The 21,638-nt window shown below is 48.8% G+C and overlaps 1 protein-coding gene across 1 annotated transcript in view; it reads left to right on the top strand.

Moving 5' to 3' along the window:
* The first annotated feature begins 697 nt into the window (after positions 1–697).
* The window catches only part of ZBTB16 (zinc finger and BTB domain containing 16), a 242,480-nt gene continuing 221,539 nt past the window's right edge, over positions 698–21,638 (top strand). Inside the window, exons 1-2 of the mRNA XM_060787438.2 lie at positions 698–920; positions 9,312–10,574. Coding sequence (XP_060643421.2) covers positions 9,391–10,574 — 1,184 coding nt within the window. The 5' untranslated portion in view covers positions 698–920; positions 9,312–9,390. The remainder of the gene's footprint in view (positions 921–9,311; positions 10,575–21,638) is intronic.

The following is a 21,638-nucleotide window of genomic DNA, read 5'->3' as shown; positions in this document are numbered from 1 at the left end:
GAGCCATCTGAAGGAAAAGCACCATCAAAGCACCCTTGACAGATGGCCATCCAACCTCAATAATAATAATAATAATAATAATAATAATAATAATAATAATAATAATAGAGTTGAAGGAGACCCCAAGGGCCATCTAGTCCAACCCCATTCTTCCATGCAGGAAAAGCACCATCAAAGTACTCCTGACAGATGGCCATCCAGCCTCAATAATAATAATAGAGTTGGAAGGGACCCTCTGGGCCATCTGAAGGAAAAGCACCATCAAAGCACCCTTGACAGATGGTCATCCATCCTCTCTTTGAAAGTCTCCAAGGAAGGACTCTGAGGCAGAGAGTTCCACTGTTGAAGAGCTCTTCAATGTGTCAGGTGGTTTTTCCTCATGTTCAGGTGGCAGAAGGGAGTTGGGATGGATGACCCTCGAGGGAGAGCCCCCTGACTGCGAGAAAGCACCCAGAGTCTGGATGGCCTTCTGTCGGGAGGGCTTAGATTGTGAAAAGAAAAAAGCTGGAATGGCCACGGAGGTCCTTTCCAAACTCTGTGCCGCCTTCCTTCCCTTTGCCTGGGTGCCCAAAGTGAGGTGCCAGGAGCCAAGATGGAGCCTGGTCGGTGGAGGGAGGGAGGGGAGGGGGCGGGAGTGGGCGTGGCGAGGGGGGCGTGTCCTCGGAGGGGGCGTTTTCCCTCGGGTCCGCTCCTCAGCGGCGCCTGCTTGCCCTCCTCGCTCGCCTCGCCGCCCGGCCAGAGAGAGAGACGCGCGGAGCCGGCGCTGCCAACTCGCGGGCGATGCTGCTCCTCCGCCCGCCGCCGCGTCTTCCTCTTCCTCTTCTTCCTCCTCCTTTTCCTCTTCCTCCATCCTCTTCCTCCGGCCCTTCCGAGACCCTCTCCAGCCTCCTTTGCCCGGGGGAAAGAAGCCCCCCAAACCGGTGAGTCTCCGCCGAACCCAACTCTTTCGTGGGGCGCAATGCCGAACCCAACTCTTTCTTCTCCTCTCGGTGCGTAATTACGCACGAGGACGAGCTCTCCCTTTGGTCTCCTAATTCCAAGGACCTGTTTGGTCCCCTTTCCTTCCAAAACTGGCTCGAGTCCTTGCTTGGGTCCTTCCCTTCCTTTCTGGGGGCAGTTTTGCAGGTTGCGTCCCAGGGAAAGAGGGCAAAGAGCATGTGCAGAAGGCGAACCGGGGCGCAAAATATGTATTCTTTCTCCTTTTGGTGCGTAATTAAGCACGAGGACGAGCTCTCCTTTTGGGCACCTCGTTCCAAGGACCTGTTTGGTTCCTTTTCCTTCCAAAGCCGGCTCGAGTCCTTCCATGGGTTCTCCTCTTCCCTTCTGGGGGCAGTTTTGCAGGTTGCGTCCCAGGGAAAGAGGGCAAAGAGCATGTGCAGAAGGCGAACCGAGGCGCAAAATAGGAAAGCATGGAGACCGAGCGACGGAGAGGAAAGAGAACCTGAAGAGCACCTTTGGAGGAGCAGAAGAGCATCCATAGCTCTTCGGAGTAGCAATAATAAGGAAGGGGAGGATAGTCAGGAGTCGGAGGAGTAGCAATACTAAGGACTGGGAGGAGAGTAAACACTCGGAGGAGTAGCAAGCAACAATAAAGAGAGTAAATATGGTCAGGAGAGGAATGGCTCTTCTTGGACAGAGGTGGAAGGAGAGAGAGAGAGGGTGCCCCCGTTTGTTTGGCCCCTCTTCTCTCCCAAATACTTACTTACTCTTCTCTCCCAAATAGTAAGGACGGTAAAGAGAAGGATCACAATGACAATAGCTCTCAGGATGGTCAAGATATCAAGGATTGTAAGGATGGGATTCGGGATAATAATAATAATAATAATAATAATAATAAGAATAGTCAGGGTGTGTTGTGGAAGGCTTTTTAATGGGTTGCTGGAGAAGAGAAGGCTTTGTTTGTTTTTCATGACTTGAGAAATTGCAAGTCGCTTCTGCTGGGAGAGAATTGCCCGTCTGCAAGGATGTTTTGATGTTTTACCATCCTGGTGGGAGGCTTCTCTCATGTACCCTTTGTACGAGGAGCTGGAGCTGATGGAGGGAGCTCATCCGCACTCTCCCCGGATTCAAACCTCCAACTTGTTGGCCTTCAGTCTTACTGGCGCAAGGGTCTGCTTTACCATCCTTGTGGGAGGCTTCTCTCATGTCCCCTTTGCATGGGGAGCTGGAGCTGACGGAGGGAGCTCATCTGCGCTCTCTCCAGATTCTAACCTCCAACCTGTCAGTCTTCAGTCCTGTCATCAAAAGGGTTTGCTTTACCATCCTTGTGGGACACTTCTCTCCTGTCCCTACATAGGGAGCTGAAGCTGACAGAGGGAGCTCATCTGTGCTCTCCCCGTATTCATACCTCCAACCTGTTGGTCTTCAGTCTTGCCGGCACAAGGGTTTGGTTTACCATCCTAGTGGGAGGCTTTTCTTATGTCCCTGCATGGGGAACTGGAGCTGACGAAGGGAGCTCATCCATGCTCTCCTCAGATTCAAACCTCCAACCTGTGGGTCTTCAGGCCTGCCAGCACAAGGGTCTGCCAGCACAAGGGTTTGGAGCTAGAGCTGACGGAGGGAGCTCATCCACGCTCCCCCCAGATTTGAACCTCTAGCTTGTTGGTCTTCAGTTTTGCTGGCACAAGGGTCTGCTTTACCATCCTGGTGGGAGGCTTCTCTCATGTCCCCACATGGGGAGCTGGAGCTGATGGAGGGAGCTCATCCGCACTCTCCCCAGATTTGAGCCTCAAATCTGTAAGTCTTCAGTCTTACTGGCACAAGGGTCTGCCGGCACAAGGGTTTGCTTTACCATCCTGGTGAGAGGCTTCTCTTATGTCCCCACATGGGGAGCTGGAGCTGACGGAGGGAACTCATCCACACTCTCCGACTTGTCGGTCTTCAGTCTTGCTGGCACAATGGTCTGCCAGTTCAAGGGTCTGCTTTACCATCCTTGTGGGAGGCTTGCCTTATGTCCCCGCATGGGAAGCTGGAGCTGATGGAGGGAGCTCAGCTGTGCTCTCCCCAGATTCGAACCTCCAACCTGTTGGTCTTCAGTCTTGCTGGCACAATGGTCTGCCAGTTCAAGGGTTTGCTTTACCATCCTTGTGGGAGGCTTCTCTCATGTCCCCGCATGGGGAGCTGGAGCTGACAGAGGGAGCTCAGCTGTGCTCTCTCCAGATTTGAACCTCCAACCTGTCAGTCTTCAGTCTTGCTGGCACAAGGGTCTGCCAGCACAAGGGTTTGCTTTGCCATCCTTGTGGGAGGCTTCTCTCATGTCCCCACATGGGGAGCTGGGGCTGATGGAGGGAGCTCATCCGCGCTCTCCCCAGATTAGAACCTCTAACCTGTCAGTCTTCAGTCCTGCTGGCACAAAGGTTTAACCCATTGCACCACGGGGGCTCCTTAGAAGACTGAGAGGAGGCGTGATGAGGGCCATGTATCAAGAGGTGAGGGGAAGTCAAAGCAAGGAGAGAGCTGCCCTGAAGCAACAGAGCAATGGCTTCAAACTACAGGAAAGGGGATTCCACCTGAACATTAGGAAGAACTTCCTAACTGTGTGAGAGAGCTGTTCATCAGTGGAACTCTCTGCCCCAGAGTGTGGTGGAGGCTCCTTCTTTGGAGACTTTGAAACAGGTGGTCATCTGTCAGGAGTGATTTCAATGCGATTTTCTTATAACTTGGTAGAATGGGGTGGACTGGGTGGCCCACAAGGTTGCTTCCAACTCTAGGATTCTATGATTCTGGGCTGTCTGGCCATGTTCCAGCAGCATTCTCTCCTGACATTTCGCCCACATCTATGGCAGGCATCCTCAGAGGTTGTGAGTACTGTTGGAAACTAGGCAGGTGGGGTTTATATATCTGTGGAATGATGTCCAGGTGGGAGAAAGAACTTTTGTCTGTTGGAGGCAAGTGTGGACGCTGCAATTGGCTAGTTTGATTGGCATTGAATGGACTTGTAGCTTCAAAGCCTGACTGCTTCCTGCCTGGGGGAATCCTTTGTTGGGAGGTGGGAGAAAGAACTGTCCATTGGAGGCAAGTGTGAATGCTGCAGCTGGCCAGCTTTGATTAGCATTGAATGGACTTGTAGCTTCAAAGCCTGGCTGCTTCCTGCCTGGGGGAATCCTTTGTTGGGAGGTGGGAGAAAGAACTCTTGTCTGTTGGAGGCAGGTATGACTGCTGCAGTTAGCCAGCTTGATTAGCATTGAATGGACCTGTAGCTTCAAAGCCTGGTTGCTTCCTACCTGGGGGAATCCTTTGTTGGGAGGTGGGAGAAAGAACTCTTGTCTGTTGGAGGCAAGTGTAAATGCTGCAGTTGGCCAGCTTTGATTAGCATTGAATGGACTTGTCGCTTTGAAGCCTGGTTGCTTCCTGCCTGGGGGAATCCTTTGTTGGGAGGTGTTAGCTGGCCCTGATTGTTTCTGTCTGGAATTCTCCAGTTTTCTGAGTGTTGCTCTTTATTTACTGTCCTGATTTTAGAGTTTTTCTAAAGGATGATCAATGGCAACATTTCACATTTGCCTCCAACAGACAAGAGTTCTTTCTTGTTCCCACCCTGGACTTTCCACAGATATATAAACCCCCTTTGCCTAGTTTCCAACAGACCTCATACCTTTGAGGATACCTGCCATAGATGGAGGTGAAACATCAGGACAGAATGCTTCTGAAACATGGCCAGACAGCATGGAAAACTCACAGCAACCCAATAGTAAGGAAGCTGGGTTTGTTGGGGAGAGCTTTGGGCAGTGGCGGACCTGACTGTTGTACGCTCTGTGTGTCACTTTGGAAAATGCCGAGAAGGGTGGCCAAACCATCAGCCATATTTCCTAAATATTCAGGAGTTGGAAGGAAGAATAGAGAAGGAAAGAATACATAGGTAGTTGTAGGTTTTTTCGGGCTATATGGCCATGGTCTAGAGGCATTCTCTTCTGACGTTTCGCCTGCAAAGAATACGTATTTTGGCTTGGTTCAATGCAAAAGAAAGCGTGGTTGCAGCCAGGCACAAAATCCGACTTGTCGAGTATGAAGCATCGAAGTCGGTGATGGGGCAGAGGTTTGGATTCAGGGGGACCTCGGGGTTTTTTTGAGGGGTTCTAAAGATGGAAGGGAATGAAGAGGGGAGGTCTCCGCTTTCCTCCTTGCCCCTTTCCCCCCTCTCTTTGCACCTTGGGGCTCTTTGGAGAGCTTCTCCCTTTGCGTCCCTGGAGGAGTGTCTCGGCCTTGGGGTCCCTTTTCGGAGAGGTTCGGAAAGTCAACAATAATCGCCTGGTGTAAGGTCTCCCTTGGACTCTTTGGCACCGAGAACCAAGCAACTTTCGAGCTTCAACAAGGGAAAGAAAGGATCCAAGGAAACCTTTCTTTTCTGACTCAAACTCAGTTGAGGAGAAAGAGTTGGGCTCGGAAAAGAGAAGGGAGAGAAGCATGAGCTAGATGTAAATATCAGATGTAAATATTGAGAGGTGTCTTGGTTTGCTTTCTGGCTAGAGGTGCCACTTTCCCCAAAGCAACAGAAGAGTATATAGAACAGGCATAGGCAAATTTTGGCCTTCCCTCCAGGTGTTTTGGACTTCAACTCCCACCATTCCTAACAGCCTCAGGCCCTTTCCTTTCCCCTCTCAGCCGCTTAAGGCTTTTCATGGGTTGTTGAAGAAGAGAAGGCTTTGTTTGTTTTTCATGACTTGAGAAACTGCAAGTTGCTTCTGTTGTGAGAGAATTGGCTGTCTGCAAGGATGTTGTTGCCCGGATGTTTTGATGTTTTACCATCCTGGTGGGAGGCTTCTCTCGTGTCCCCGCATGGGGAGCTGGAGCTGACGGAGGGAGCTCATCCACACTCTCTCCAGATTCGAACCTCCAACCTGTCAGTCTTTAGTCTTGCTGGCACAAGGGTCTGCTTTACCATTCTTGTGGGAGGCTTCTCTTATGTCCTTGCATGGGGAGCTGGAGCTGATGGAGGGAGCTCATCTGTGCTCTCCCCAGATTCGAACCTCCTACCTGTCGGTCTTCAGTCTTGCTGGCACAAGGGTCCTCTTTACCATCCTTGTGGGAGGCTTCTCTTATGTCCTCGCATGGGGAGCTGGAGCTGATGGAGGGAGCTCATCCACGCTCCCTCCAGATTTGAACCTCCAACCTGTCGGTCTTCAGTCTTGCTGGCACAAGGGTCTGCTTTACCATCCTTATGGGAGGCTTCTCTTATGTCCTCGCATGGGGAGCTGGAGCTGATGGAGGGAGCTCATCCATGCTCTCCCCAGATTCGAACCTCCTACCTGTTGGTCTTCAGACTTGCTGGCACAAGGGTCTGCTTTACCATCCTTGTGGGAGGCTTCTCTTATGTCCCCACATGGGGAGCTAGAGCTGACAGAGGGAGCTCATCCGCGCTCTCCCCAGATTCGAACCTCCAATCTGTCAGTCTTCAGTCTTGCTGGCACAAGGGTCTGCTTTACCATCCTGGTGGGAGGCTTCTCTTATGTCCCCGCATGGGGAGCTGGAGCTGATGGAGGGAGCTCATCCGCACTCTCTCCAGGTTCGAACCTCCAACCTGTCAGTATTCAGTCTTGCTGGCACAAGGGTCTGCTTTACCATCCTGGTGGGAGGCTTCTCTTATGTCCCCGCATGGGGAGCTGGAGCTGACGGAGGGAGCTCATCCACACTCTCTCTAGATTTGAACCTCCAACCTGTCAGTCTTCAGTCTTGCTGGCACAAGGGTCTGCTTTACCTTCCTTGTGGGAGGCTTCTCTTATGTCCCCGCACGGGGAGCTGGAGCTGACGTAGGGAGCTCCTAATCTGTTGTGATTGTTTCTAAGTATTGCTTTGTTGGAAGAGGCACATCTAGCCAGAAAGCAACCCAAGACAACTCCCAATATTTAGGAATGACTGGCAAAGTGTGCTCTGGGGGTTTAGTTTTTGGGGGAACCAGATCTGAGGAATGACCGGAGCTTGAAGCTTCTCGATGCTTGGCTCCAACTCAAGTGGTGGCTTTCTCCCTGCTCAATGCACACAAAGGCGGAAGGAACTAACTTCTCTTCGGCGTGTGCATGGGAATACTTCAAACCCCGCTTATGCTGCCTACCCTGCGCTCTATATACTAATAACAGAGTAAAATAATAAATAACCTTGATTCGAGTATAAGCCGAGGGGAGCTTTTTGAGCCTAAAAAAGGGGCTGAAAAACGAGGCTTATACTCGAGTATATACAGTAATTGTATTTGAAGGGAACCCAAAAAAATAAACAGTGGGGTAGGCTTTTGGTTTAGGATGAGGGAAAGTGCATCATAGGGGCAACACTATAGACGGAGCAAGCATAAATGGGATAAATGGTCACTCTCCAAAGGCACATTGGAGCCAAATTTCAATCATTTCATTATCTTGGGTTTTTAGAAGAGGAAAAAGCAGAATTTGTTGGATAATTCTCCCAGTTGAGTGTTTCCGTGCCATTTTGTTTGGCTTGCGAAAAGCAGCTGTTTTGTTTCATGGATAGTTGGTGTTTCTTCCAGGATTGGGACCCAAGGCGGCTCACCAAATCGACACAAACTCTAGCAAAAGTGATTAAGAAGCAACAGCACGAGTGAAATGAAATGCAAAATAGTTGGGAAGGGTTTCAAACAGAGCAGTGGGGATGGAAGTGCGGCAACCTTCCTTATTCAAAGACTCTTTGGCAACAGGGAGTGTATTGCTGAAAGCCTTTCCTAAATACGTAATAATAAAACGTTTCTGGTGATGGAATCAGCCGGTTATATCAGCCTAGAAGGTGGTTATTCACGAAGATATGGAGACTAGGACGTGGAACAGTGGCTTCAAACTACAAGAAAGGAGATTCCACCTGAACATTAGGAAGAACTTCCTGATTGTGAGAGCTGTTCAGCAGTGGAACTCTCTGCCCCGGAGTGTGGTGGAGGCTCCTTCTTTTATTTTATTTTATTTAGCAGTTTTGTATCCCGGTCTTCTCACCTCCGTTCGAGGGACTCAGCCTGGTTTCCAACATCAATATTACAGACAGTCATTAAAACATCATATTCTAAATCACACTAAAACATTAAAATAGCAAAATACAATCATATAATTACAGTGGTCAGTCGTCATCAAAAATCATTATTCGTCGTCATCCATCCATATCACAGGATCATGGCTCATTCATCGAATGCCAATCCCCAAAGCCAAGTTTTCACCTGTTTCCTGAACGTTAAGATCGAAGGGGCAGTTCTGATCTCCAGTGGAAGGGAGTTCCAGAGTCGAGGGGCCACCACCGAGAAGGCCCTGTCTCTCGTCCCCACCAGCCGTACCTGTGAGGCCGGTGGGATTGAGAGCAGGGCCCCTCCAGACGATCTTAGCAATCTTGATGGTTCATAGGGGAGGATACGTTCGGACAGGTAAATTGGAAGCTTTTAAACAGAGACTGGATGGCCATCTGTCAGGGGTGATTTGAATGCAATTTTCCTGCTTCTTGGCAGAATGGGGTTGGACTGGATGGCCCACGAGGTCTCTTCCAACTCTAGGATTCCATGATTCTATATTGAGTGAGAGAACTTCTTGGTTTTGTAAAGTTGGTGCACAATATCCCAACCAATGGACAACCCTATCAGGAGATTCCTTCAGAGGGGCTTTGCCATTACCTTCTGAGGCTGAGAGAGTGTGACTCCCCAAAGCCAGTAGTGGGTTTCCATGGCTGAGCAGGGATTGAAAACCTGGTCTCCAGAGTCATAGTCTAATGCTCAAATGGCTACACCATTCTGTCCCTCGACAATGTTGCTTAACTGACAATGTTCCTGGTTCTTGTGGGTTTTTTCGGGCTATTGGGCCATGTTCTAGAGGCATTTCTCCTGACGTTTCGCCTGCATCTATGGCAAGCATCTTCAGAGGTAGTGAGGTCTGTTGGAATTAGGACAATGGGTTTATATATCTGTGGAATGGCTGGGGTGGGGCAAAGAGCTCTTTTCTGCTGGAGCTAGGTGTGAATGTTTCAACTGACCACCTTCATTAGCATTTGAAGGCCTGCCTGAGCTTGGGAAAATCTTTTGTTGAGAGGTGTCACACCTAGCTCTAGCAGAGAAGAGTCCTTTGTCCCACCCTGGTCCTTCCACAGATATATAAACCCATTGTCCTATTTCCAACAGACCTCACTACCTCTGAGGATGCTTGCCATAGATGCAGGTGAAACGTCAGGAGAAATGCCTCTAGAACATGGCCCTAGAGCCCCCAAAAAACCCACAAGAACCTAGTGATTCCAGCCATGAAAGCCTTCGACAATACAATGTTCCTGGTGCTTAACGTGTGTATGAGTATATTCCTTAAGCCAACCAACCATCAAAGACCTAATCTCTCTTTCCTTGTTTTGGACAGAGACCTGGTCCACGAAGACACTGGTTCTGTGTGGTGCACCGGACAGTCTCCCTGATGCCTGCTAGACCTTGGGAGCGTTATGGATTTGACTAAAATGGGGACAATCCAGCTCCAGAACCCCAGCCATGCCACGGGGCTCCTGCAGAAGGCCAACCAGATGCGGCTGGCCGGGACCTTGTGCGACGTGGTCATCCTGGTGGACAGCCAGGAGTTCCACGCCCACCGGACCGTCTTGGCTTGCACCAGCAAGATGTTCGAGATCCTCTTCCACCGCAGCAGCCAGCATTACACCTTGGACTTCCTCTCGCCAAAGACCTTCCAGCAGATCCTGGAGTATGCCTACACGGCCACCTTGCAGGCGAAAGTGGAAGACTTGGATGACCTCCTCTACGCCGCCGAGATCCTGGAGATCGAGTACTTAGAGGAGCAGTGCTTGAAGATCCTGGAGACCATCCAGGCTTCAGAGGACAATGACGGAAGTGCTGCGGAAGACGAAGAAGACCGGAAGGCCAAATACGCGAAAAATATCCTCATCTCCAAGCATTCCAGCGAAGAGAGCGGCTACTCCAGCCTGGCTGGACCTTTGGTGGAGCAAAGCCCTTCTGTCTCCACCTCCTTTGGCCTCTCCGCCATGAGTCCCACCAAGGCTGCGGTGGACAGCCTGATGACGATTGGCCAGTCGCTGCTCCAAGGAGCCTTGCAGCACGGCATTTCTGAGGACTTGCAAGTTGGTGGCCACCACTCTTGTTCCTCGGAGGTCAAAACGGAGGCCATGCAAGTGGAGGAGTCCTCCAGCCATGAAAGCCCCCGAGCCTCCGATTCTGGTGGGGACCGAGCCGAGGACAAAGGCAAGCAAGGACCCGGCACCCCGACACGCAACAGCGTCATCACCAGCGCCCGGGAGCTCCATTATCCCCGCGACGACAACCCCGACCAGCCCTCCGAGGTGGGCCACGGCACGCCGCCATCCACGGGGGGCTCGGAGAAGCTGATGGGGGTCTATTCCATGCTGCCGAACCACAAGGCCGAGTCCATGCTGGGTCTGCCCTCCGGCATGGCTCCCTCCTTGCAGGTGCAGCCGGCCCTGGCCGTCTCCATGGACTTTGGGGCCTACGGGGGTCTCCTCCCGCAGGGCTTCATCCAGAGGGAGCTCTTCAGCAAACTCGGGGAACTGGCTGTGGGGATCAAAAGCGAGAGCCGGTCCGAACAGTGCAGCGTCTGTGGGGCCGAGCTGCTGGACAACGAAGCGGTAGAGCAGCACCGGTAAGCAAGAGCGGAAGCTCCCTCTTCCTTTGGTCTATAGGGGCTTCACAACCTGTCTGTTCCTTCTTTCATACTAAGCCAGGCATGGGCCGACTTTGGCCCTCCCTCCAGGTGTTTTGGACTTCAACTCCTACAATTCCTAGCATCCAAAACACCTGGAGGGAAGGCCCAAGTTGGCCCATGACTGGCCTAAGCATTTGGAGTACCTTGCACCTGCTTGAATTGCCATGGAGTCCTGGAATTGTGTTTCCATGTTGTGGCAGAGAGTTCTCAAATGTCAGACAGAGATGTTATGGGAAACTACAACTTCCACAATCTCATAGCCTTGAGCAACAGCACTGTGAAACTGAATTAACTTCACTGTATAGATCAGGCATGGACAAACTCTGGCCGCCCAGGTGTTTTGGACTTCAACTCCTACAATTCCTAGCATCCAAAACACCTGGAGGGAGGGCCCAAGTTGGCCCATGCCTGGCCTAAGCATTTGGAGTACCTTGCAGCTGCTTGAATTGCCATGGAGTCCTGGAATTGTGTTTCCATGTTGTGGCGGAGAGTTCTCAAATGTCAGACAGAGATGTAATGGGAAACTACAACTTTCATGACTTCATAGCCGTGAGCAACAGCAGTTCAAGCGGTGTGAAACTGAGTTAACTTCACTGTATAGATCAGGCATGGGCAAACTCTGGCTGTCCAGGTGTTTTGGACTTCAACTCCTACAATTCCTAGCATCCAAAACACCTGGAGGGAGGGCCCAAGTTGGCCCATGCCTGGCCTAAGCATTTGGAGTACCTTGCACCTGCTTGAATTGCCATGGAGTCCTGGAATTGAGTTTCCACCAATTCTCTCACACTAGAAGCGACTTGCAGTTTCTCAAGTCGCTCCTGACATGACCAAAAAAAAAAAAAAAAGTATCTGGCCACTTGGAGTGCCTCTGGCGTTGCTATAAGAAGGTCCTCCATTGTGCATGTGGCAGGGCTCAGGCTGCATTGTAGTAAGTGGTCTGTGGTTTGCTCTTCTCCACACTCACATGTCGTGGACTCCACTTTGTGGCCCCATTTCTTAAGGTTGGCTCTGCATCTCGTGGTGTCTGTTCAGTGCCTTCCAAGTCACCCAGTTTTCTGTGTGCCCAGGAAGGAGGCTCTCATTCAGTATCAGCCATGGCTTGAGGTCCTGGGTTTGAACCTGCCACTTTTGGACTCTCGCTTGTGGAATTATGGGAACTGAAGTCCAAAACACTTGGAAGTCCAAAACACCTGGAATTGTGGGAACTGAAGTCCAAAACACTTGGAAGTCCAAAACACCTGGAATTGTGGAAATCAAAGTCCAAGAGATTTGGAAGTCCAAAACACCAGCAAGTGTCTCTGTAGATCTTAAAAAACTATTTCTTGATTTAAGCTGTTGGCATGCTGACTGATATCCAAACGGGATGGGATGGAGATGTCACGGTTCTGGCCCAGCTTACTTGTCCGAACGCATCTCCCTCTGCATCCCACCTCGCAGTTTAAGATCATCTGGGGAAGCCCTGCTCTCGCTTCCGCCAGCATCACGAGTACGTCTGGTGGAATGAGAGACAGGGCCTTTTCAGCTGTGGCCCCTTGCCTGTGGAACTTTCTTCCCGCTGAAGTAAGATCGGCTCTGTCCCTCCTGTCATTTAGGAAGAAATTGAAGTCGTGGTTTTGGGATCAGGCTTTTGGACAACAGGCGTAGATAGCACTTTGGACATGGAATTGGATATGGGATTGACTGGAATGATGTTATGGCTATTAATACTGTTTTAATGAATGTTTTACTTATTGTTTTAATTGTTATTATATTGCTCTGTTATATGTAGTGGCATCCAATTGCTGCCAAATGTAAGCTGTGCTGAGTCCCCCTTCGGAGTTTGAGAAGGAACAGAATAGAAATACTGGAAATAAATGTCACTGCCTTGGTCCTTTCGCTACTGGTTACTCGTTTCCGGAGGATGTTGGGTGGTGCGATACTGGCTAAACACTGTAATTTCTCCAGCGGTGTGGGGCACAGACACCCCGTGATAATGCGCCATGTCTCATTAAGAGCCACATCCATTGTTTGAGTGTGGTGAGATGTGTTCCACGCTGGGAATGCGTATTCCGCAGCAGAGTAGCCAAGCAAAAGTAGAAAGGTTGTCATTTGCGTCTGGAGTGAAACGATCGCATTTGGTCTGATCCATGCCGTCATGGGCACAGATACCAATACCGTAATGGTCAGAACGGCAAAAGACCCAATGATTTGGGTGGAGCTTTTTTCTCCATAGGACTGTATGGTCAGTTATTCCTAGGCTTTGGCCAGTATAGTGACCAAACTCTTGTTGTCTCTTCTTTCTTTTCCAAAATCCACTTCTCTGCCTTGCGGAGTCCCTACTGATGCCGGTGATTTCCTTGTGTCTCTCCAATGGGTTTATCTCCAACATCCTAGGGCTTTGTGGGTCATGTTTGCGTAGTAATTATTATTTTTGGCAGCTGGCCATTTTGTAATTGAAATGCGGCCGTTCACATGTGCGGGAGTCGGATTTCTTTATTATTATTGTTTGTTTGCTTATTCTAAGCGGCTTTCGGCCGACGGAGGGGGATTTCGTGCCGTTTGCCTTTTGATAAGAACGGGAGAAAATTCACATTCTCCGGACTCATATCCGAATCCCGTTGCATGTGTCTGCACAGAAATCCTCAGGGCTATAGTTGGTTGGTGGCGCTTTTCGGAATTTCGGCATAGTTTTGCTGCTTTTAACAATTCATATTTAGATAGGTTCAATTCTATGTCGACATTAATAGTCTTTAAGTTTTCATTTAGATGTTGTAATGTTCTGACCACTATTTTGAGTCTAAGACTGTGTTTCTCAACCTTCCTAACGCCACGAACCCTTAATACAATTCCCAATGTTGTGGTGACCAACGACAGAAAATTATTTTTGTTGCTACTTCACAACTGTAATTTTGCCGCTGTTATGAATCATAATGTAAATATCTGATATGCAGGGACTAAATATGGACTAAATTTGGCACAAATACACAACATTTGAATACTGGTGGGGTTGGGTGGGGCATTGAGTTTGTCATTTGGGAGTTGTAGTTGCTGGGATGGATCTGGACCAAACTTGGCATGGATACTCAATATGCCCTAATGTGAACACTGGTGGAGTTTGGGGGAAGATAGGCATTGATATTTGGGAGTTGTAGTTGCTGGGATTTATAGTTCCCCTACAATCAAAGAGCGTTCTGAACTCCACCAGCAATGGAACTGAACCAAACTTATCACACAGAACTCTCATGACCAAGAGAAAATACTGGAAGGGTTTGGTGGGCATTGACCTTGAGTTTGGGAGTTGTAGTTCATCTCCATCCAGAGAGTATTGTAGATTCAAACAATGATGGACCTGGACCAAACTTGGCTTGGATACTCAATATGCCCAAATGTGACCAGTGGTGGAGTTTGGGGAAGATAGTCATTGACACTTGGGAGTTGTAGTTACTGGAATGTATAGTTCACCTAAAATCAAAGAGCATTCTGAACCCCACCAGCGACAGAACTGGGCCAAACTTCCCACACAGAAACCCCATGACCAACAGAAAACACTTTAGTGGTACCTTGAGTTTGGGAGTTGTAGTTCACCTACATCCAGGTAGGGCACTGTGGACGTAAACAATGATGTATCTGAACCAAACTTGGCATGGATACTCAATATGTCCAAATGTGACCAGTGGTGGAGTTTGGGGAACATAGACATTGACACTTGTGAGTTCTAGTTACTGGGATGTATAGTTCACCTAAAATCAAAGAGCATTCTGAACCCCACCAGTGACAGAACTGGGCCAAACTTCCCACACAGAAACCCCATGATCAACAGAAAATAGTGTGTTTTCTGATGGTCTTTGGCAACCCCTCTGACACCCCCTCATGACCCCTCCAGGGGTCCCGACCCCCAGGTTGAGAAACACTGGTATATATAATCTTGGGGTGTGGAAGAAAGGCAGAAAAATGAATGAAAACAGTAACTAAGTTGTATACAAAGGGAAACATGACCTGCAAAAATTAAATCTATGTAAACTTCCATAGAAAACCTATATTCTTGGAAAGCGAAATGTACACAAAAGAGTAACAGATTTCCATGCAGATCTTACAAAACCGATAATGTAGAAGAAATAGGTGAAATAAATGGGAAATAAGGAGGTTGGGCCAAATCTGGATGCAGGCCACTAAAAAACCCAATTAAAAACAGGACTTCTGCTGCTCCCTTGTGTTGTCTCCTGGCTTACGAATCCATTGTCTTTTCTGGACCTGTTGATTGCTTCTTTTTCCTCCGGTTGCTGTTCCTTCCAAAGAGATTAGTGCATTAAAAGTGCATTGAATTGTTAAGCATTTCAGGGCTGCCATTGGAGAGAGGTGGAAATGAGTGGAAATACAATGATCTGGGTTGCTGTGAGTTTTCCGGACTTTCTGGCCATGTTCCAGAAGCATTCTCTCCTGACGTTTTGTCCACATCTATGGCAGGCATCCTCAGAGATTGTGAGGTCTGTTGGAAACTAGGCAAGTGGGGTTTAAGCGGTTGAGCGGGAAAAGGAAGGGGCCCGAGGCTGTTAGGAATTATAGGAATTGAAGCCCAAAACACTTGGAATTATGGGAACTGAAGTCCAAAACACTTGGAAGTCCAAAACACCTGGAATTGTGGGAACTGAAGTTCAAAACACTTGGAAGTCCAAAACACCTGGAATTATGGGAACTGAAGTCCAAAACACTTGGAAGTCCAAAACACTTGGAATTATGGGAACTGAAGTCCAAAACACTTGGAAGTCCAAAACACCTGGAATTGTGGGAACTGAAGTTCAAAACACTTGGAAATCCAAAACACCTGGAATTGTGGGAATCGAAGTCCAAGACATTTGGAAGTCCAAAACACCTGGAATTATGGGAACTGAATTCCAAAACACTTGGAAGTCCAAAACACCTGGATTTGTGGGAATCAAAGTCCAAAACACCTGAGATTGTGGGAATTGAAGTCCAAAACACCTTGAAGTCCCAAACACCTGGAATTGTAGGAATTGTAGTCCAAAACACTTTGAAGTTCAAAACACCTGGAATTGTGGGAATCGAAGTCCAAGACATTTGGAAGTCCAAAACACCTGGAATTATGGGAACTGAATTCCAAAACACTTGGAAGTCCAAAACACCTGGATTTGTGGGAATCAAAGTCCAAAACACCTGAGATTGTGGGAATTGAAGTCCAAAACACCTTGAAGTCCCAAACACCTGGAATTGTAGGAATTGTAGTCCAAAACACTTTGAAGTTCAAAACACCTGGAATTGTGGGAATCGAAGTCCAAGACATTTGGAAGTCCAAAACACCTGGAATTATGGGAACTGAATTCCAAAACACTTGGAAGTCCAAAACACCTGGATTTGTGGGAATCAAAGTCCAAAACACCTGAGATTGTGGGAATTGAAGTCCAAAACACCTTGAAGTCCCAAACACCTGGAATTGTAGGAATTGTAGTCCAAAACACTTTGAAGTTCAAAACACCTGGAATTGTGGGAATCGAAGTCCAAGACATTTGGAAGTCCAAAACACCTGGAATTATGGGAACTGAATTCCAAAACACTTGGAAGTCCAAAACACCTGGATTTGTGGGAATCAAAGTCCAAAACACCTGAGATTGTGGGAATTGAAGTCCAAAACACCTTGAAGTCCCAAACACCTGGAATTGTAGGAATTGTAGTCCAAAACACTTTGAAGTTCAAAACACCTGGAATTGTGGGAATCGAAGTCCAAAACACCTGGAATTGTGGGAATCGAAGTCCAAAACACCTGGAATTGTGGGAATCAAAGTCCAAAACACCTGAGTTTATGGGAATTGAAGTCCAAAACACCTTGAAGTCCCAAACACCTGAAATTGTGGGAATGGAAGTCCAAAACACATGGAATTGTAGGAATTGTAATCCAAAACACTTTGAAGTTCAAAACACCTGGAATTGTGGGAATCAAAATCCAAAACGCCTGAGATTATGGGAATGGAAGTCCAAAACACTTTGGAGTCCCAAACACCTGGAATTGTGGGAATGGAAGTCCCAAACACCTGGAATTGTGGGAATTGACGTCCCAAACACCTGGAATTATGGGAATGGAAGTCCAAAATATTTTAGAGTCCAAAATACCTGGAATTATGGAAATTGAAGTCCGAAACACCTGGAAGGAAGGCCAAAGTTTGCCTGTGCCTTCTGTAAAGTGTAGATGTTGCCTTCGGGTGGATCTGGCCCTTCTTCACACTATTTAAGAAGCGGTTGCGTCTCTCTGCCTGATGTGTCTTTTTTTGCCAGGAAACCCACCCAGGCTCTGTTAAGAGCTTCATGAATAAATAATCCTGACAGCTACAGTTGTTCCTCCGATTACGTTGAGAAGAACACAGAAGAGAGAGCTTTTTACCCAAAATTGAGGAGGAAGGGAGGCTCTTGAAGGCTGGAAATAGCACCCCTTCCCTCCTAATGTTCACTCGTTCACGTTGAGTTTGGAGAAACAAAGAAAATCTTGCCCGTAATGGTGAGGGGAAAGACAATCTCTTTATTCCTGGACAGTTTTTGCCAAACTCTGCCAGCTCCACGACTCTGTTCTCCAAACGGCCAACTTTGCCAAGTCCCTAAGACAGGGCACTCCACTCGAGTCAAGGTAAATAAAAAGCTCTTTAAGCGAAAGGAAAGGGAATAGAGACAAGGCGAGATGCTCCTTAGCAACAAAGAGGAAGAGATAGAGCTGCCATTAACATTCCAAGGGAGGTTCACAGCCTCACCTCTCCCAAAGAGACTTTCTGCTTTAGAGCACAAATGGGGCTCCTCATCCTTTCCAGCACATTTTTAACCCATGCTTTGGCATTGTTTCTCTCACCCAAAGAGAGAAGCTGGTTTGGTATTTCCATTTCCACACTTCAACAACTGGGTCCAAGGTGAATCCAGATGTTGCCGGGCCCTAAACACACATCCTGTTAGTCCAGGGATGGGCAAACCCAGGGCCAGTGGCCGGATGTGGCCCCTTGGGCTCTTTTCTCAGGCCCTTCTCTCTCTCACTATCCTATCCTTCCTTTCCTTTTTCCTTCCTCCTTCCCTCCCTCTCCCTTACTCTTTCCCTTCAACCCTTTCCTCCTTCTTTCCTTCGTTCCTTCGTTCCTTCCTTCCTCTCTTCCCTCCCTCTTTTCCTTCCTTCCTTCCTTCCTTCCTTCCTTCCTTCCTTCCTTCCTTCCTTCCTTCCTTTCTCTACCTCTCTCTTTCTCCCTCCTCTTTCCTTCCCTTCCACCCTTTTGTCCTTCCTTCCTTCCGTCTCTCCCTTTCTCTTCCTCTCTTCCTCCCTCACTTTTTTCTTCCTTCTCTCTTTCCTCCCTTCCCTCCCTCTTTCTCCCTCCATTCTTCCTTCCTCTCTCCTCCCTCCCTCCCTCCCTCCCTCCCTCCCTCCCTTCCCCTTTGTCTTTTCTTCCTTCTCTCTTTCCTTTATTCTTCCTTTTCTCCATCCTTCCCTTCTTTCCTTCCATCCATCCTTCTCTTTCTCCCTTTCATCCTTCCTTCTTTCTCTCTTTCCATCATCCTTCCCTCCCTCTTTCTCCTTCGCTTCCACCTTTTCCTCCTTCCTTCCCTTCTTCCATTACATCTCTCCTTCTCTTCCTCCCTTTCATCCTTCCTTCCTTCTCTCTTTCCATCCTCCTTCCCTCCCTCTTTCTTCTTCCCTTCAACCCTTTCCTCCTTCCTTCCCTCCCTCCTTCCCTTTTTCCTTTCTTCTCTCTTTTCTCCCTTCACTCCCTCTTTCTCCCTCCATTCCCTCCCTCCCTCTCTCCCTTCCTTCCCTTTTGTTTTTTCTTCCTTCTCTCTTTCCTTTATTCTTCCTTTCTCCATCCTTCCTTTCTTTCCTTCCATCCATCCTTCTCTTTCTCCCTTTCATCCTTCCTTCTTTCTCTCTTTCCATCATCCTTCCCTCCCTCTTTCTCCTTCGCTTCCACCCTTTCCTCCTTCCTTCCTTCCTTCCTTCCTTCCTTCCTTCCTTCCTTCCCTTTTGTCTTTGCTTCCTTCTGTCTTTCCTTTATTCATCCCTTTCTCCATCCTTCCCTTCTTTCCTTACATCCCTCCTTCTCTTCCCCCCTTTCATCCTTCCTTCCTTCTCTCTTTCCATCCTCCTTCCCTCCCTCTTTCTTCTTCCCTTCAACCCTTTCCTCCTTCCTTCCCTCTAACTATTCTTGGACTTTATGGCCTCCTTCCCTTTTTCCTTTCTTCTCTCTTTTCTCCCTTCCTTCCCTCTTTCTCCCTCCATTCCCTCCCCCCCTCTCTCCCTTCCTTCCCTTTTGCCTTTTCTTCCTTCTCTCTTTCCTTTATTCTTCCCTTTCTCCATCCTTCCCTTCTTTCCTTACATCAATTCTTCTCTTCCTCCCTTTCATCCTTCCTTCTCTCTTTCCGTCCTCCTTCTCTCCCTCTTTCTCCTTCCCTTCCACCCTTTCCTCCTCCTCCCTCCCTCCCTCTTCCCTTCTTTACCTCTGTTTTTCTCTCCCCTCCTTCCTTCCCTTTCACCCTTTGGTCCTTCCTTCAATCTCTCCCTTTCTCCTCCTGCTATCCAAGAATAGTTAGAGAAGGAAGAATGAGGAGAAAGGGGAAGGGAAAGAAAAGGGGGGAAAGGAAGAGAAGAGGAAGAGAAGGAAGGAAAGAAGGAGAGAAGGAAAGAAAAAAGAAGGAAGGAAGGAAAGAGGGAAGGAAGAAAGGAGAGAACGAAAGGAGAGAAAGAGGGAGGGAAGGTTGGTCACAGCAACGTGTGGTGGGTACAGCTAGGAAGAAGGAGAAGAAGGAGAAGGAGAAGGAGAGAAGGAAAGAAAATAAAGGAAGGAAGGAAGGAGAGAAAGAAAGGAGGAGAGAAAGAGGGAGGGAAGGTTGGTCACAGCGTGTGGTGGGTACAGCTAGGAAGAAGGAGAAGAAGGAGAAGGAGAAGAAGGAGAGAAGGAAAGAAAATAAAGGAAGGAAGGGAAGAGGGAAGGAAGGAAGGAGAGAAAGAAAGGAGGAGAGAAAGAGGGAGGGAAGGTTGGTGACAGCAACGTGTGGTGGGTACAGCTAGGAAGAAGGAGAAGAAGAAGGAGAAAAAGGAGAGAAGGAAAGAAAATAAAGGAAGGAAAGAGGGAAGGAAGGAAGGCGAGAAAGAAAGGAGGAGAGAAAGAGGGAGGGAAGGTTGGTCATAGCAATGTGTGGTGGGTACAGCTAGGAAGAAGGAGAAGAAGAAGAAGGAGAAGAAGGAAAGAAAATAAAGGAAGGAAGGAAGGAAAGAGGGAAGGAAGGAAGGAGAGAAAGAAAGGAGGAGAGAAAGAGGGAGGGAAGGTTGGTCACAGCAATGTGTGGTGGGTGCAGCTAGGAAGAAGGAGAAGAAGAAGGAGAAAAAGGAGAGAAGGAAAGAAAATAAAGGAAGGAAGGAAGGAAAGAGGGAAGGAAGAAAGGAGAGAAAGAAAGGAGGAGAGAAAGAGGGAGGGAAGGTTGGTCACAGCAACGTGTGGTGGGTACAGCTAGGAAGAAGGAGAAGAAGAAGGAGGAGAAGAAGGAGAGAAGGAATGAAAATAAAGGAAGGAAGGAAGGAAAGAGGGAAGGAAGGAAGGAGAGAAAGAAAGGAGGAGAGAAAGAGGGAGGGAAGGTTGGTCACAGCAACATGTGGTGGGTACAGCTAGGAAGAAGGAGAAGAAGAAGAAGAAGGAGAAGAAAGAAAGAAAATAAAGGAAGGAAGGAAGGAAAGAGGGAGGGAAGGAAGGAGAGAAAGAAAGGAGGGGAGAAAGAGGGAGGGAAGGTTGGTCACAGCAATGTGTGGTGGGTACAGCTAGGAAGAAGGAGAAGAAGGAGAAGAAGGAGGAGGAGGAAGAAGCGGAGGAGAAGAAGGAGAGAAGGAAAGAAAATAAAGGAAGGAAGGAAGGAAAGAGGGAAGGAAGGAAGGAGAGAAAGAAAGGAGGAGAGAAAGGGAGGGAAGGTTGGTCATAGCAACGTGTGGTTGGTACAGCTAGGAAGAAGGAGAAGAAGAAGGAGGAGGAGAAGGAGGAGGAGGAAGAAGCGGAGGAGGAGAAGAAGAAGAAGAAGGAGAAGAAGGAGAAGGAGGAAGAAGCGGAAGAGGAAGAAGAGAAAAAGAAGTAGTAGTAGTAGTGGTAGTAATAGTAGTGGTGGTGGTGGATATGTGAAAGTGTGGATCAAAGTGCACGCCATTCTTTCCCGTAAGACCAAAGCTGACCCGTGGCAGGATCCCACCCAAGACACGCATTCCTTGCTGTTTCAAACTTTGAGCTGAACTCTGAAGTGGGGGGGGGGGAGCGATGAGCAGCCCCTTTGGGGCCTGATTGCTTCCAGAGCCTGCCGCCTGCTTCTTCTTTTTTTGGGGAGGGGGCTTATTAGTGGCACCTGGCATCGTAACCCGCTAATGGGAACCAGGCTCTCCGGGTGACAAGTCGCCCTGGCCGAGCCGGGGAAGTCCTGATTAGCTTTATGGCCCCCTTCCCTCCCAAATCCAGGAAATGAAGGCTGCCGAGAAGGTTGCCGGCCCTGACCCCAATCGGGTAACCTGTGGGACCCCTCCTCAGGAAGTGTGGCGGCCGAAAGGCCCTCTCTGGTTCTTGTCACCGGGGAGAAAGAAAGAGGGAGCGCATTGTGGAGAGGGGAGGGTGCCTTGGACCTTTGGGGTTGACACTTGCCCCCCCCCATGTGTGTTCGGGGAGGGGGGCTTTAACCCTTTTGGCGCCTGGGACCACTTTGGGATGCAGGGAAGAGGTTTTGCCATTTTGGGGAGGGGGAATTGGGGTGAGAATGCAAACCCTTTCCAGCGGGGTTGACCTCTTGGCCAATAGCAGAGCGTCAGTGGCATCTTTAAGGCCAATGGATTTATTGCTGCGTGGGATTTCATGGACAACGAGAAGCCCCCCCCCCCCACACCCCCATTCTCCCCAGCCTTCAGAAATGAATTACCTGATTAATTAAAAAGGGAGCAAACCCAGCCTGGATCTAGGCTACCATTCAATGCAATTTGGACCCATACAATGCAGTTCGAAGAAGCTAAGCCACATTGTATAA

Source organism: Anolis sagrei, chromosome 7 (genome assembly GCF_037176765.1).
Source record: "Anolis sagrei isolate rAnoSag1 chromosome 7, rAnoSag1.mat, whole genome shotgun sequence".
Lineage (NCBI taxonomy): Eukaryota > Metazoa > Chordata > Lepidosauria > Squamata > Dactyloidae > Anolis > Anolis sagrei.
The sequence above is the reverse complement of the archived record's forward strand: the minus strand, read 5'-3'. Positions and strand labels throughout refer to the sequence as shown.